Raw genomic sequence first — 15,563 nt, 5'->3', positions numbered from 1 at the left:
AGTAACTATATACTACACTAGTAATATAACTCAGGTAACTCTATCCCATACTAGTAAAATGACTCAGGTAACTCTATCCTATACTAGTAATATAACTCAGGTAACTCTATCCTGTACTAGTAAAATAACTCAGGTAACTCTATCCTATACTAGTAATATAACTCAGGTAACTCCATAGATATAGTAAACCCTAGATATGCGAATAATCAAAATAAGTGAGGCCTATAAATAGCATGACGCAATGTCATGGTGATGTGTAGAGTCAATCAACTGATCTATTAACTCCTATTGACTTAGCACTAAAAACTGCTCAATTATTCCATAGTTTGTGTATCTGAGACTGCCTATTTTATTGAAAATATATAAAACTTATATAATGACTTTGGATGAGAAAGGCAAGAATCTTACACGCATGGTAATGAATAATACCAATGATTTAGAAGCTTCTATATCATTGATAATACAAAGAGTGACCAAATAGAAATTAAACTAATAACAAACTAATGAATCAAATGAGATTTAGAAGCCGTTAAGCTGGACCACTGTATTAAACACCCATTAGACATGACTGAAAATAACTAGATGAGATAGTTTTTGTCTAAGGTTGGTTGAACTAGATTCCTGCTTTGAAGTGGCATAGTGTATTCTGATTTTAATATAGCGATTTACTATAGCTTTGAGGAGACTGTTGGCATGCACTGTGCATGTAAAACCTTGATTGAGGTTATGTAATAAGTAGAGTTGCACAATGATCGCGTTAATTAAACAATTAACGCAATCAATACAAATACACGATTAACTGAGCTGAGCCAATTAATCTTCAAATAAAATGCAGCCGAGGTGGTTTATGACAAGCAACACTTTTTTACCAATTAAATACAACCGCAATTATTTTGCACTCAACTATGAAAACACTAAGTGAGTCACAAACGTAAAACTTGTTTATACAATGAAAAAAGTGCCGAGCCGATCTAGTTGCAAGCGGCCATGTTGATAGCTGTTTGAACATGTTTCTAGGTAATAGCTACAACAGCGATTCCAGTATTATTTAATATCTTACAATTTATTTTTTGTTTATATTTAAACACTTTTTTAGGTAAATTATACATGCATTTTAATTTTTCAAAAAAATCACAATCATCTTTAGCTTTAGAATAATAGTAAAATAAGATTGACACGTTATTGGAACATGAAAGCAGAAAAATGTCCTCCGAACTAGGTAGCACATTTACAGATGTTGTTGGAAGCATAAACAAGAAAGTGAAGTGCAATATATGCCAGAAAGAATTTGCCTACCACCACAGCACATCATCATTAAGATGTCATTTAACTAATTCTAATCATGCAGCTCAGAATTCATCACCAGCTGTAGACAATAACTACTACTGCTGACTACCGCCACTATTGTTCCCTGTGAGCGGCTATCCTTTAAAGCTAGCAATATTGTATGTAGGAAGAGGGCATCTCTTCATTCGGATAATGTGACTAAGGTGTGCTGCCTCAGCCTTTGGCTGGCTTAATTATAGACTTCCATGGGCTATTTTCATACTCATAATAATTAATACATTGTAACTTATGTACATTGTACATAACATGTACTCCTGTTAACAATAATTGTTTCAAATATAATTAATTTATATGTAACTGTATTATTTGTTTTCGAATATGCAGGTTTTTGCTAGATTAATTCTAAGATTAATCGAAGATTAACTGGTTCAGATCAGTTATTAATCGCGATTAATTTCTATAATCGTTGTGCAGCTCTAGTAATAAGACATATATGTTATTGTCTGTGATGTTACTTGTTTAAAAGTTCTGTGTGATACCATAGCTCTCCATGTGTGAACGTAAGCACTTTTCTGCAGCAATACATATTCGGCCTATCAATGGGGTCACCAATCCTCTGTTTTTAACTGAGATTAGGGTTGTCATCACTACTTTTACTTCCCACTACTTCTACATCGGTCAAGCACTTGATACAGTCATCACACGGGAGTTAGAAAAAATTCCTCATCACCGAACTCCTCATCTTCACCTTCCTCAGCTTTTGTCTCGTCTTTCTTTTTCTTTCTAGCCAGAAAATGTAGCAGGAGTTGCCCAGTTTTTCAGCCCTGCTCACATCCAGATCAATACAGTTAGCATTGGGACTTGGTGTGATATCTTCTTTTAAGCTCGATATGCTTGATATGCTCTCTAAAGCACTGCATATCCGAGTTATTGTTATAGCCTCCCTACCTTTTTCACGATAGATCGTGTCATGGTAAACAGAGAAAACTTACTGTTACGTTTGACTTAAAAACTAGTATGACAAGCATGCTTTAACTACTAAACTCATTGCTCAGCTGAAGGCTTTGTTGCTGTGATGCACATCACTGCGACGTAATGTCGTGAAAACAACAGCCAATTATAGGCCTCACTTTTGCTCCATTGTAATGATAGCTATTCACCAATCTAGGGTTTACTATATCTATGGGTAACTCTATCCTATATTAGTAAAATAACTTGGGCAGCTCTATCCTATACTAGTAATATAACTCAGGTAACTCTATCCTATACTAGTAATATAACTCGTGTAACTATCCTATACTAGTAATATAACTCAGGTAACTCTATCCTATACTAGTAATATAACTCGGGAAACTCTATCCTATACTAGTAATGTAACTCAGGCAACTCTATCCTATACTAGTAATATAACTCAGGTAACTCTATCCTATACTAGTAATATAACTCGGGAAACTCTATCCTATACTAGTAATGTAACTCAGGTAACTCTATCTTATACTAGTAATATACCTCGGGTAACTCTATCCTATACTAGTAATATAACTTGGGCAGCTCTATCCTATACTAGTAATATAACTCGGGTAACTCTATCCTATACTAGTAATATAACTCAGGTAACTCTATCCTATACTAGTAATATAACTCAGGTAACTCTATCCTATACTAGTAATATAACTCAGGTAACTCTATCCTATACTAGTAATATAACTCAGGTAACTCTATCCTATACTAGTAATATAACTCAGGTAATTCTATCCTATACTAGTAATATACCTAACTAATGCAACTAATATAACAATAATTGGTAGTTCTATGCAACATCAGTGACGACACTAAAACTAAAACAATTGAAAGCATTCAGTTTATATATACAAGGAAACTTGGATAACTCAAACTTCACGGGACCGAGCAAGTGTTCGAGTTATAGAAGCGTTCAAGTTATCAGAGCGTTCGAGTTATCAGAGCACTGTCGCAAGTGCATGTATTTATCAGTAAATACATGTACATATACAAACTATATATAAATCAAAAGCACAAATTGTTTGTTGAAAGTTGAAGGGCCTCTCATGTAAAGTTTTAAAAAAACTATAAGAAAGTATAGATATTTTCCTATCACTTGAGATTTGTTTATTGTTTTAGGGGATGTGTTCTCGCTTTCTTAACAATAAGAAAGCGAGAAATGAGAGAAATTTGCCTACTTGGCCATGATGAGGAAACTTGACAACCTCAGCTGACTGGCAGAGGGCTACTAACTCCTGCTGGAGATTAGAGTATTCTGCAGCACCACTTAAGTCTTGTATGTAGAGATTATCTACACCTTTGCTGTGAGACAATACACCCTGAAAAACATGTCACATTAGTGAACCCTCAACTTTCCACCCTAAAATAGCAATGAAAAAATAAATGGATAGCTCGTACAACTCTACCAAATTAGACTAAGCTTATTGTATACAGAGGAAAAATTATAGAATATGAAGACTAGCATATATTAGAAGACAGTTATTCTCTGAATTTTTATTCTCTGAGATTAATCACTAAATCTGCAGCATGCTATTTAAAAAGGAAGTGCCTTTTTTTGTTACGCAACATGTTTAGTTAGAGGAGTCTATTTTAAAAACACGAGGAGAGGTTCATGAGCAAATGGAAATGAGAGTCACACTACTAGGTCAAACTGAAAAACCCGATTGGATTTTCATGAACAGTGAAAATTGTAAAGTTCCAATTGCCATGCTAGCAACAGGCACATTTAAGGCCACACTCTTTCTTGCCAGGCAGAAAGACCTTTCAGAGAATGTCAAACTATTAACTGAACAGCAAATATCAAAACCTTTAAGCCATAGCCATCATCCAAATTCTATGTTACTAAATACTGACCTGAAACATGCGGAAGTTTGGCTGTTGTTGTTGAGGCAGTGGTTGAGCTGCAGCTCTAAAAGACACAATTAAAAGCTCCTATAAGCCAACACGCTTATATAAACTCTACTACGTTTAACTTGCCTATGCTAGTGGTCACTAGAACAGGGGTCTGCAACCTTTTCCACTCAAAGAGTCATTTGGACCCGTTTTCCGCAGGAAAGAAACCAATGGGAGCCACCTGCAATGATTTACTTGCTGAGAACAAAAAACAATGCTTTTGAACAATAAAATAGCTAATGATAACTTGATAGTAACGTGAAAATATTACGTTGTTTATAACGTTACTTTCAAGAAAAATTTCAACTTCATGTTTAATTCTGTCCTTCTTTTAACAAAACGCTGAACTTAAATTCTAACTGCAGCAAATGTCATATATGCAGCATTTTTTGCTCAAACTAGCCTTACGCATCAGTTCCGAAATGGCTCTCTATCTCTCATCTCCCTCTATATATTTTTGAGCAGAGGCTGCGTGTTTATTCTGAAAGTGTATTGCGATATTTGACTTTCTGTTTGCAAATTTCTCATTACATATTAAGCAAACTGGTGAACCAGTCTCATCAGCAGTGAAAGCAAACGAATCAGCCCCATAGTACTTGATGTTCTATTTCCACTCTCATTTTTCTTTCCTTAGTGTTCGCCATAGTTTGCCTACCTGGGGTAAAAAAATTAAGTTTCGTGCCGGCTGGTGTAATTTTGGCGGCTTCACTGGCGCATAAATAATGACGTATAACAAGCAAAAATGTTTCAACTATCACCATAATTACAATTTTTTAAATTATATTACAAAATTTAGTGATAAAACTTATGTTTTTATGAATTACTCAGCATATGGTAAAAAAAGGAAAAAAATCAAAGTCAGAAGGAGCCGCAGTGATGGGATGAGAGAGCCGCATGCGGCTCTGAAGCCGCGGGTTGCTGACCCCTGCACTAGAACATAACCATGGTAAACTTCACAGCCTGCTTTCGCTCTTTCCAGAAAATCGCTCAATGGACGGCAATACCTGAAGGACCGACCAACTTTCGGTATTATTCTCACAATGACCAATAGTGCCTGTCAGCAAAAATATGTTAATTTTTCGCGAAACATAGAAAATTCAGTAAATATATTCTTAGATGAACAAATATTTCTATGCATCGACCTTCATCGATCTACTGATCAAGCTGGAGCAATGTTGTTAAAAGTGTGAATCCATTTTGAAAGCATAGATAAGCAATAGCCGTGGTTTTTTATATTGTGGTAGAAACATCTGATGACAATGCGTGTTTAACTAGAAATGGCGATTTATACTATCTTCTTCATCTTCTTCTGTTTTTTTTTCAGAAATAGTCTATTTTTCCTTGGAATAAAAGGCTAACACACCCAATCTAATAACGTAAATATTTCTTTAGTATTTGCTGCCAACCAAAATGTGCTGTTTCTCAAAGTTGTTACAGGCTGAAGCTGCAGCACTATCATAGAACAGTATTTTGTATATGGAAATAATATCCATGAAGTATAAACAGAAAAATAGTATAAATAGAAAGATACACAACAGTGATAAAACAAATCACTCACTCTTGTTTCTTCCATCAATATAAAGATTCAAATTGTAAGCAATATAATGTATTGCACTGGAGGTTCCATAAGCTTAATCTGCATACATCAGTTCTGCTCAGGTAGTTTCTTATGCAAATCTACTTACCACACCTACATGTAAGTTAGGAGAGAGCTTCTTACGATATCTACTAAAGACCTTCCACAGAGTGTGACAGACCAATATTTTGTTGCCCCAGCACAAAACTTAGCTTACATGCCACAAAAACAAATTCTATAGGAACCGTACGCGCTATAATCAATCACACTAAAAACTTTTACAAAAAGTTTTACAAATTCAATATCTTTTACCATTAGACGAGAATAACACTTACGCTGGTGTTCTATGCCCAAAACCATTAGACGTTGATGAACCGAGTTGAAATCCACTCCCGGCAGAAGCGCTTCCTTTCCCTCTATACATAGACAGAATAATATATGAAACAAAAATATTAAGAAAAGAGACATGGCCGCAAAAAAAGTCAAACTTCGATTTGAGTTTGACACATACAGACTTTTGACAGATGATGTGAAATAGAGTAGGTGTTTGTCTCAACAAGGAATTTAATTAGCAACATGTATACAACATTCAAAGTTCTCAAAAGCATCACCATTCAGTAACTAAAGGTCTAAGATCAATTCAAAGTCTTTCTTATTTCTCTATTAATTTAACCTTTATATATTATTTAAACTTAACACGTAGTTTTCATATAGTTTAATATCATGTAGTTTGGTTTAATCATACCTGTAACTATTCAGAGTAAATTTGTCACAGACTTTTGGAATCTGGAGTGAGTTGAGCAACACGCAATGTAGTATTTAGAAAAATGTATGTTTTAACATACAAAGCAAATATTGGAACAGATTAGCTTCGATTAGATTAGCTTCAGATTAGTAATGAGTCTTTAATCAAACATGATTGATGAAATACAGAACAGAAATATTATCACATGAAGTGAATATTTTACATACAGCTCTATGTATAAGTAGGAATTTTAATCCAAGTGATTAGTCGTGTGGTAGTGAAGAACAAAGCATAATGCGGATGAATTGCTAGTGTTTGGAGCAGTGGCAGATGATCCAACTTCTATCACTTCCATCACTGTCTAAATTGGTGTTTTCAGCTTGACACTTTGCTACGTGAGCTTTAAGCCTATATGCGTGACCTCGCGTTACGACAGCACACTTATTACATTTTGCCTTGAAACCTTTGCCTTTTGCAGTACGAGTGAAAAACTGCAGAAGGGGATCCTGTTTGCGAGGCATGTTGGAAATTTGAAGCACAACTTGAACTTTTCAAAACACAAAAAACTTGATAAACTGAATTCTAACAATCCAACTACTTTGGCTTGTGCCCAATAAATGAAATATTAGGTTGCAAACTTAAAGCTTTTGTCCAAAGGATTTTATCGTTTTAATTTCTAATTATAAGTAATCCTTTCTCACTGGCTAGACTTGACAAAGTATTCATTCATTATTAGATATGATGATTGGATTAGTATATTTCACATGGTTTTTATATTTCATCATTAAAGAGATCACTATATCACTTGATAAAAGCAATTGAAAATGAAATTGACTAATTCATTGTTGTGCTAGGATTTCATGTAGTTTCAACATGAGCTCTGCAATCAATTTACTACTGCGTCCTAAATAAACTTCCACAGCTGATAATTACATATAATTGCATTTCTACCGCACATAAACCATTACGAGCTTAAATTATGGTTTTTCACAAAAATAATGAAAAAATTGAAAAATCCATAAAAACCGGTTTTTTCGGCTAGTTTAAATCATTGGTTTAAACCGAGCCAACCCTGTCGCAAATAGTACCAGAAAAGTTTAGTATGCCTCAGGTCTTAACTCATATGTCAGTCTTCATTCTTGACGGAGAAAATGAAACATCAGTTTCAGTTATAACTGGTTCATTATCATTCATAGCTTTATACTCTTTTATGTAAAATTTATATAACATCATGTTTGCGCCAAATCGACAGTTTCGTCAGCTATTCAAAGAAAATAAAGAACTACATGAGTAATGGGTGAATCAGTAATCCAGTTTAAAGAGAAACGGTTTAGAATAATGGTTCAACATAATACAGCATGACCTTTTAGCACAGAAGCCAATTTTATGTTAGTCAATTTGTCAGCATCAAAGACTGTTGATCTCCATAATTTTAAGTCGTACAAGCATCTACGTGAAGTACCGTGAAATTTGTTAGTGCGTAGACCCATGGTTTAGAAAATTGAATACTCTTTTTATAACCAGCAATAACTTTTTTGAGCGAACAAAACTCTTAAATTTCTATGTACAGACTTGAAGCTTCAATTTTTAAATGATGACAAGACAAATAATGAAAGTGATACCTCTTTGAAGCTGAAAATACAAGTTCTATATTATCAACTACCGCCCTCCGCATGGACAGACATGACTGTGCATCTTCCTCATTCTCAAAGATCGCAAATCTACAATTACAATTTGACCAGTTTTAACATTTGAATTCAGCCAATAGGGTGCAGCCTGACTAAATGTGTGAGCCTACCAAATGTAGTGTTCAGCAGCACTACGCGGCTTGTGGTATACAATGAGTAAAATTAGCATAAATTTACTGAATTTGTAATCAACTACGTTATTATCAACGTATTACTATCAACAATAACTCTCTTTATAATTAGGTAGTTCAAGGCTTCTGCCATGGCGAGATAACTTCAAAATGGGAGATTTGCTAAACAATAGAGGTATGAAACCATCTAAGAGAGCTTATGAATTGCCTATGCAACGAGGTACATAATCAGAACAGATGTCTGTTGTGTGCCAAGCAATTGATTATCACAGCCTACAAACATTAACTATCGAGAAAGATCTAAAGCTACAGTTGTAAACAGTGCAACGGGGTCCATGGGCTTACCCACTGCCAGTGAAGTCTCTATAAACCACAGTCCATGACACAGATTAGACTGGTTATAAGTTAAAATCTTCTTAGGAAGTGCTACCCGTACTTCTTAAGCATTATTGTCATTAAATTCTTATGTTACTAAGAGTTAATAAAAAAATTATTGTAATTAAAATGGAAGGAAATACTTTTCGCAACGTAAACGGATAAAGCTAGGTGTCTTGAGCTGGCACAAAAACGCTATGCGAATGCACACAGCTACAAATTTCCCAGAATTCTTTATCCTAATTCTCTCTTTGGAGTTGGGGACTCTACAGTGAATGTGTATAGAATGCAAAAAGACTAAAGAAAAAGCTCTATGATTATGGTTCTTTTAAGAAGAGCAAGGGTGTAAGTCGAAGCCAAAAAATCGAGCTATTAGAAAGAGTCAAAAAAATTAAGTACATAGTCTTCCGGTACATGCACCAATGATCAGTGTATGATTGTATTCAGGGTGCGTGGTTGGTGCGCGGGGCGACCCCCTTACCTGGCCCTGCATTAGCAGAACTTTTTGAAATTTAGGCATCTTAGAATGAAGGAGAGGTGTGTTTGAGCCCAAAAAAGTGTAATCATTTATTTGCAGCAAACAACAAGTTTAGAGGTAAAAATTGACTTTAGATATGATTAATTAAATTGGTGTTTTATAATGTTCCTTAAGCTATTTATATCCAGATTACATGTAAACAGAAAGTTAACAAACGTTTATGCAATAAAATAAAATCAAGACAAAATCAATCACAAAACCTCAACAGCCATTTGGTTTGGCTGTGCAGAAATTAGCCATCATTTCTGCAAACTACCATAAAAAATGTTTCATAGTATTAGCTACATAACGATGCTATTATAAAACAGACATATTAGGGCATACTTTTTGAATTGTTGTTTTGTCGTTGAAAGAAATGATCCAAAGTTCGTTCTTGACCTTTCTTTTGTGACATTTTGCTTTTAAAATTGCTTGTAGTACTTCTTTCGAAAAAATTGTGGCTCATTTAGGGATGTTTATTGGGACCACTCTCATTTGTTTATAAGTTAAACAAATTCAAGTCAAGGTTATTAAAACTGGTTCGTTATAACGAGCTCTACTAGGCCGTTTTTGTTCATTTCCTCCCAAAAACAAGTTCTCAGTGAAATGAATTGTAATTTACTCCATTCTTGATGGATTTTAAATCTTTTTTTTTTAATTTTTCGCCATATTTATGGTGGTGCATTTGCACCATATGCACCACAGTAGATCCGCCCCTGGTATTCTATAAAGAGAATTCTAGGAAGGATCCTATAACGCCTCCTATAGCCTCCTATAAAGGATCGCATGCATTATAAAGGATCATATGCACTCCCTGCGAGATCTGATGCATGCATAATGGGGTGACAGTAATTTTATATGATATAGTTAATCTTGTTAACTTCCATTTTGAGGTCTGCAAATTAAATTGGTTTCCTTCGTTTATAAAAACACACAAATGTATTTACAGCCTTTACACGGCACACTTACAGGCCAGCCAGATTGGAGGTGCCACTCCGCATGCCAAATAAGAAAAGATTTTTAGGGTCCAATCACCATCTGGATTGCCCTAAGGAGGGGAGAGGGGAGGCACACTACCAGGAGCTCACTGTGAGGGGAAAAAGTAATGTGCACCGGTACTCTTTATTTTATAAGGGTCTTGCGTGGACGACCATATACAACGTCTATTTGTCATCAAACAGTCACGATTGAAAGTGCGTGGACGACCATATACAATGTCTATTTGTCATCAAACAGTCACGATTGAAAGTGTGTGGACGACCATATACAATGTCTATTTGTCATCAAACAGTCACGATTGAAAGTGCGTGGACGACCATATACAATGTCTATTTGTCATCAAACAGTCACGATTGAAAGACTAAACTTTTTGTTACTACATATTTGAAAAGGATGTACTATGGTACTCCTGTAGGAAGCAATCAGAACAGATCAACATTCTGTCCACAAATTGTTTAACATTTTATTGGTGGCTGAAGTGCTGCTTCTATCCGGTGGTTGGTGTAGCTGAAAGTGAGCTTTATGATAACTAATTTCATACACAAAATATAACATACCCAAATGGAACTTGGCCATCAGACCTGGGTGGCATCGGCTCCTTGACATGGCATGGGCCAAAGCTATTTTGTAGGAAATTTGCTAACTTCATCTAAAAAGCCCAAAGCAAACTGAATGGACACGTGAGGAAGCTTTAAGACAAATGTTACCTTGGACCTAGGAAGAGTGGGTGTAGCTATTTTAGCTCACGAAAGTTATATCATGAGGAATAACTCAAAACAACCAGGAGCAATAACTATCAAATCATGATAAAGTTCTGTACTCATGTCATTGGACATGCACGCACTAGTCGGAATGACTTCATTTCAAGTACGCACATTGTTTTTCAAGTTTTTGTTGAGACATGTTTGACGTTTAGACATGGGGATCCATGATTATGACATAAGCTATGACATGTGTGGCTAGAACATGTCATAACTTATGACATGCTCAAGCTTATGACTTATATGACATGAAAATTCACATGTAATATAACTTATTATAAGATCTACAAACTGTTTGAGTTGTTGATTTTTTGCAAAAGCATTAACAAAATCCTGAACTGCAAGGGTGAGCTGTTGTGGTAAAGAACATTGTGCAGCAGGGACCAGCTGTTGTGATAAAGGACATTGTGCTACAAGGATCAGCTGTTGTGGTAAAGGACATTGTGCTACAGGGATCAGCTGTTGTGGTAAAGAACATTGTGCAGCAGGGATCAGCTGTTGTGATAAAGGACATTGTGCTACAAGGATCAGCTGTTGTGGTAAAGGACATTGTGCTACAGGGATCAGCTGTTGTGGTAAAGGACATTGTGCTACAAGGATCAGCTGTTGTGGTAAAGGACATTATGCTACAAGGATCAGCTGTTGTGGTGAAGGACATTATGCTACAGGGATCAGCTGTTGTGGTAAAGGACATTATGCTACAACGATCAGCTGCTGTGGTAAAGGACATTATGCTACAAGGATCAGCTGTTGTGGTAAAGGACATTGTACTACAAGGATCAGCTGTTGTGGTAAAAGACATTATGCTACAAGGAACAGCTGTTGTGGTAAAGGACATTATGCTACAGGGATCAGCTGTTGTGGTAAAGGGCATTGTGCTACAGGGATCAGCTGTTGTGGTAAAGGACATTGTGCTACAAGGATCAGCTGCTGTGGTAAAGGACATTATGCTACAAGGATCAGCTGTTGTGGTAAAAGACATTATGCTACAAGGAACAGCTGTTGTGGTAAAGGACATTGTGCTACAGGGATCAGCTGTTGTGGTAAAGGACATTGTGCTACAGGGATCAGCTGTTGTGGTAAAGGACATTATGCTACAGGGATCAGCTGTTGTGGTAAAGGACATTGTGCTACAGGGATCAGCTGTTGTGGTAAAGGACATTATGCTACAGGGATCAGCTGCTGTGGTAAAGGACATTATGCTACAAGGAACAGCTGCTGTGGTAAAGGACATTGTGCTACAGGGATCAGCTGTTGTGGTAAAGGACATTATGCTACAGGGATCAGCTGCTGTGGTAAAGGACATTATGCTACAAGGATCAGCTGTTGTGGTAAAGGACATTGTGCTACAGGGACCAGCTGTTGTGGCAAAGGACATTATGCTACAGGGATCAGCTGCTGTGGTAAAGGACATTATGCTACAGGGATCAGCTGTTGTGGTAAAGGACATTATGCTACAGGGATCAGCTGTTTTGGTAAAGGACATTGTGCTACAGGGATCAGCTGTTGTGGTAAAGGACATTATGCTACAGGGATCAGCTGTTTTGGTAAAGGACATTGTGCTACAGGGATCAGCTGTTGTGGTAAAGGGCATGCTATCATATATAGTCAAGCATCGACTTGCGATCACTCAGACATACAGTGCAAATATCTTGATATACAAAGCAAAATTTGAGCAAATAGTTCTCCCATATTTTGAACTTTAAAAATTTCCGAACTTTCTCCAAATTTTATTTTTATCAGTGCATGAAAATATTTAGCTAATTAAAAATACATAAATTAAGTTACAGTAAGTTACATTGTATACATTTCTAACATACGTTGAAATCTTAAAAATACATTGCGAAGCCTACACTTCCGATCAAATTTTTAAATAACAATTTATAACAATTTTGGTTTTCCACATTTTTTTCTTACATCATTTTGTAGAGCGAGTTGGTTCTTCTAATGCTATACCCAACTACCTGAAGTATTGATCATAGTTGTTAAGCTTTGGTACAAATCGAACAAAATACAATTGCTCCAATTTTTACAGAAAATGGTGTAAGAATCCACAAAGCTTTAATATTTGGCAGCAATTTGTCCCACACTATTCCCAAGCTTGAAAAGATTGCTGTTGTGGTAAAGGACATTGTCCTATCAAATATAGGGTAACCACGCTTCAACTTGCGATCACTTAGGCATACAGTGACCGCAAGTTGAATGTTGAATCAACATACAATGATTTCAACATGCAAAACATGTCGAATGAACAAAAAATAAAGGAATTTTTACTGTATTATGAAAAAGCCCATTCAGGTGTAACTGGATTCACACTTCACAGAAATATTATGATTGTCCAGAAAACTATATGGATGGAATAGCTAAATGGGCTGTGATAAAAAAACTAGCAATTTTAAACAGTGCTAACTGTTTGGATTTAACCCATAAACACTTATATATTTGTCTCCCTAGATATGTCCTTTGCGCAATGAACTGTTGAAATTGTTCTCAAGAAGATAAAACAGAGCTGGTGACTATGCGTCGGCTACTGCAAGCTTAATGCAGCCGATGCTGAAATGGCGTACCACCAGACCCACATCAATAATAGTCAGGACACTCTAAAAAGCGTTATGTTTACGATTAGCTATAGGCAGATGGAGCTCGACAAGGATACCCAAGAGGAATTCACCAATGCCATCGATTCCAGCTTGTATGTATAGAATGCACTACGGTTTGGCCTAACACCAGCCTCAACAACCTTCAAATGACTAACATACAATGTATATATATATATATACAGTGAAACATGGATAACTCGCCCTCGGATATAGCGAACACATGGTAAACTCGACTGGATTTGCTTGGTCCGTTCCCACGCAATGATAAATGGCTCTATATAACTCGAACTCAACACTGTTATAACGAACTGTTTTTTGCCCAACGGCTCCCGAAACGGTTGCTATCGCTTTAGAAAATCACTTTATTCCAAGCCATAGAGGTAAACCTCAACTTTTCGTAATTCATAAGCGTCGTTACTACCTCCATCGGCAAAATATTTTTGTCAACGACTGTTCTAAAGGTTTGGTGAAATTTGATTTATACTGTTATACGATGAATAGCACCGGCTAGCCGGGTCACGGGTGCAAGGATTTTCGCCACGCACATACAAAACAAAAACAGCATGTTGTTTTTGTTTTGTATTTGCGTGGCGAAAATCCTTCAGTGCGTGACCCGGCTAGCCCGTGATGAATAGTTTTCCGACGTGGATTCCGTGTTGAATCAACGTCGGAATGTTGAATGTTTGAAATCTAAAAAAAACTATTCGTCGTTTGACCTAAACACAGAATACGTGTGTACATTCAATAAGTATCCATTCAAAAAACGTTAGTGATATACAATGTACCGTAAAACCTCATAAAACTTTTAATTGAACTGCCTCGGAGTGTTGCTCTTAACGAATGCCAGGTAAAGTAAGTTAATCTTTGCATAAACTTCAAGAAAAATCGGCAAAATTGATCGTGGGTAAAATGCTCAAAAGAAAAAGATGTCTTTTCTTTTGAGCATTTCAGCAACGATCAAGTTTTGCCAATGTCAATCTAAAAAACGTCCTGGCAATAACATCACCTCAAACAACAAACCAATCTCAAGTGATAGAAAAATCTCTATACTTTTTGATAAAAACGTTTTAAACTTTACATTAGAAGCATTTAATTTGAAACAAGCCATTTGTGCTTTTGATTTATATTATAGTTTGTATATGTTCATGTATCTACTAATAAATAAGTAAATACATGGACTTGTGACAGTGCTCTGATAACTCGAACACTCTGATAATTCGAACACTTTTGCTCGGTCCCTTGAAGTTTGAGTTATCCGAGTTTCACTGTATACCGTTTCTTTTACCCATTTATAAGCCTCCAAGAGCATGGAGGATGTCACATTTTCGCTAGGTTTTGGTGAAGCTGATAATCCAAAAAATAAGATAGCCCAAAACAATTTTCTTCATAGTTTAGAGTATTTCTTAGCATTTTCATTTGTCGGCATTTTTAGAAATTAGTCAATATAGCCAAAATAAATTCATGTAATAGCTCTACTAAAAATGTAATCCTGATGTTGATATAGCTGGTTATTGGCTTTTAACCAGGGTTGGAAAAATCATGATTTTTTTTTAAATCAAAAAATATCAGATTTTTTTTTATTTAAATCAGAATTTTTTGATTTACATCGAATTTTTTTGAAAACACCAATTACAAGCTTTTCTTTCATAACCGCTAACACAATATTATTTTATTTTGTTGAATTGCGCCACATGAAAATATTAGCAACATAACAAAACAACCTTGCATCACTTTAATTTACTAAAAGTTGTTTTTATTTTTATTTTGACCAAGTTGTGCAGTTCAGATTCACAGTAGACCCTTTATAAGTCCCATTTTTGAGGGTCAGCCTTTGAGATAGAAAAGTTCTGAAGAAAATAAATCAAACATGATATTTTAGGATGATTTAAATCACAGGTGTCCTTTAGTGGGATATTGCCGAAGCCGAGCCGTAACACACACACACCTAAACAACAAAGGTCCACGTAGTTA

The 15,563-nt window shown here is 35.8% G+C and overlaps 1 protein-coding gene across 1 annotated transcript in view; it reads right to left on the bottom strand.

Moving 5' to 3' along the window:
* The window catches only part of LOC137393290 (serine/threonine-protein kinase 31-like), a 61,867-nt gene that overhangs the window by 44,702 nt on the left and 1,602 nt on the right, over positions 1 to 15,563 (bottom strand). The window contains exons 2-6 of the mRNA XM_068079776.1: positions 10,789 to 10,880; positions 8,144 to 8,242; positions 6,112 to 6,192; positions 4,162 to 4,216; positions 3,486 to 3,626 (exon numbers count right to left, since the gene is read on the bottom strand). Of these exons, the coding sequence (XP_067935877.1) occupies positions 3,486 to 3,626; positions 4,162 to 4,216; positions 6,112 to 6,192; positions 8,144 to 8,242; positions 10,789 to 10,880 (468 nt within the window). The remainder of the gene's footprint in view (positions 1 to 3,485; positions 3,627 to 4,161; positions 4,217 to 6,111; positions 6,193 to 8,143; positions 8,243 to 10,788; positions 10,881 to 15,563) is intronic.

Source organism: Watersipora subatra, chromosome 4 (assembly GCF_963576615.1).
Source record: "Watersipora subatra chromosome 4, tzWatSuba1.1, whole genome shotgun sequence".
In the NCBI taxonomy this organism is placed as follows: domain Eukaryota; kingdom Metazoa; phylum Bryozoa; class Gymnolaemata; order Cheilostomatida; family Watersiporidae; genus Watersipora; species Watersipora subatra.
The sequence above is the reverse complement of the archived record's forward strand: the minus strand, read 5'-3'. Positions and strand labels throughout refer to the sequence as shown.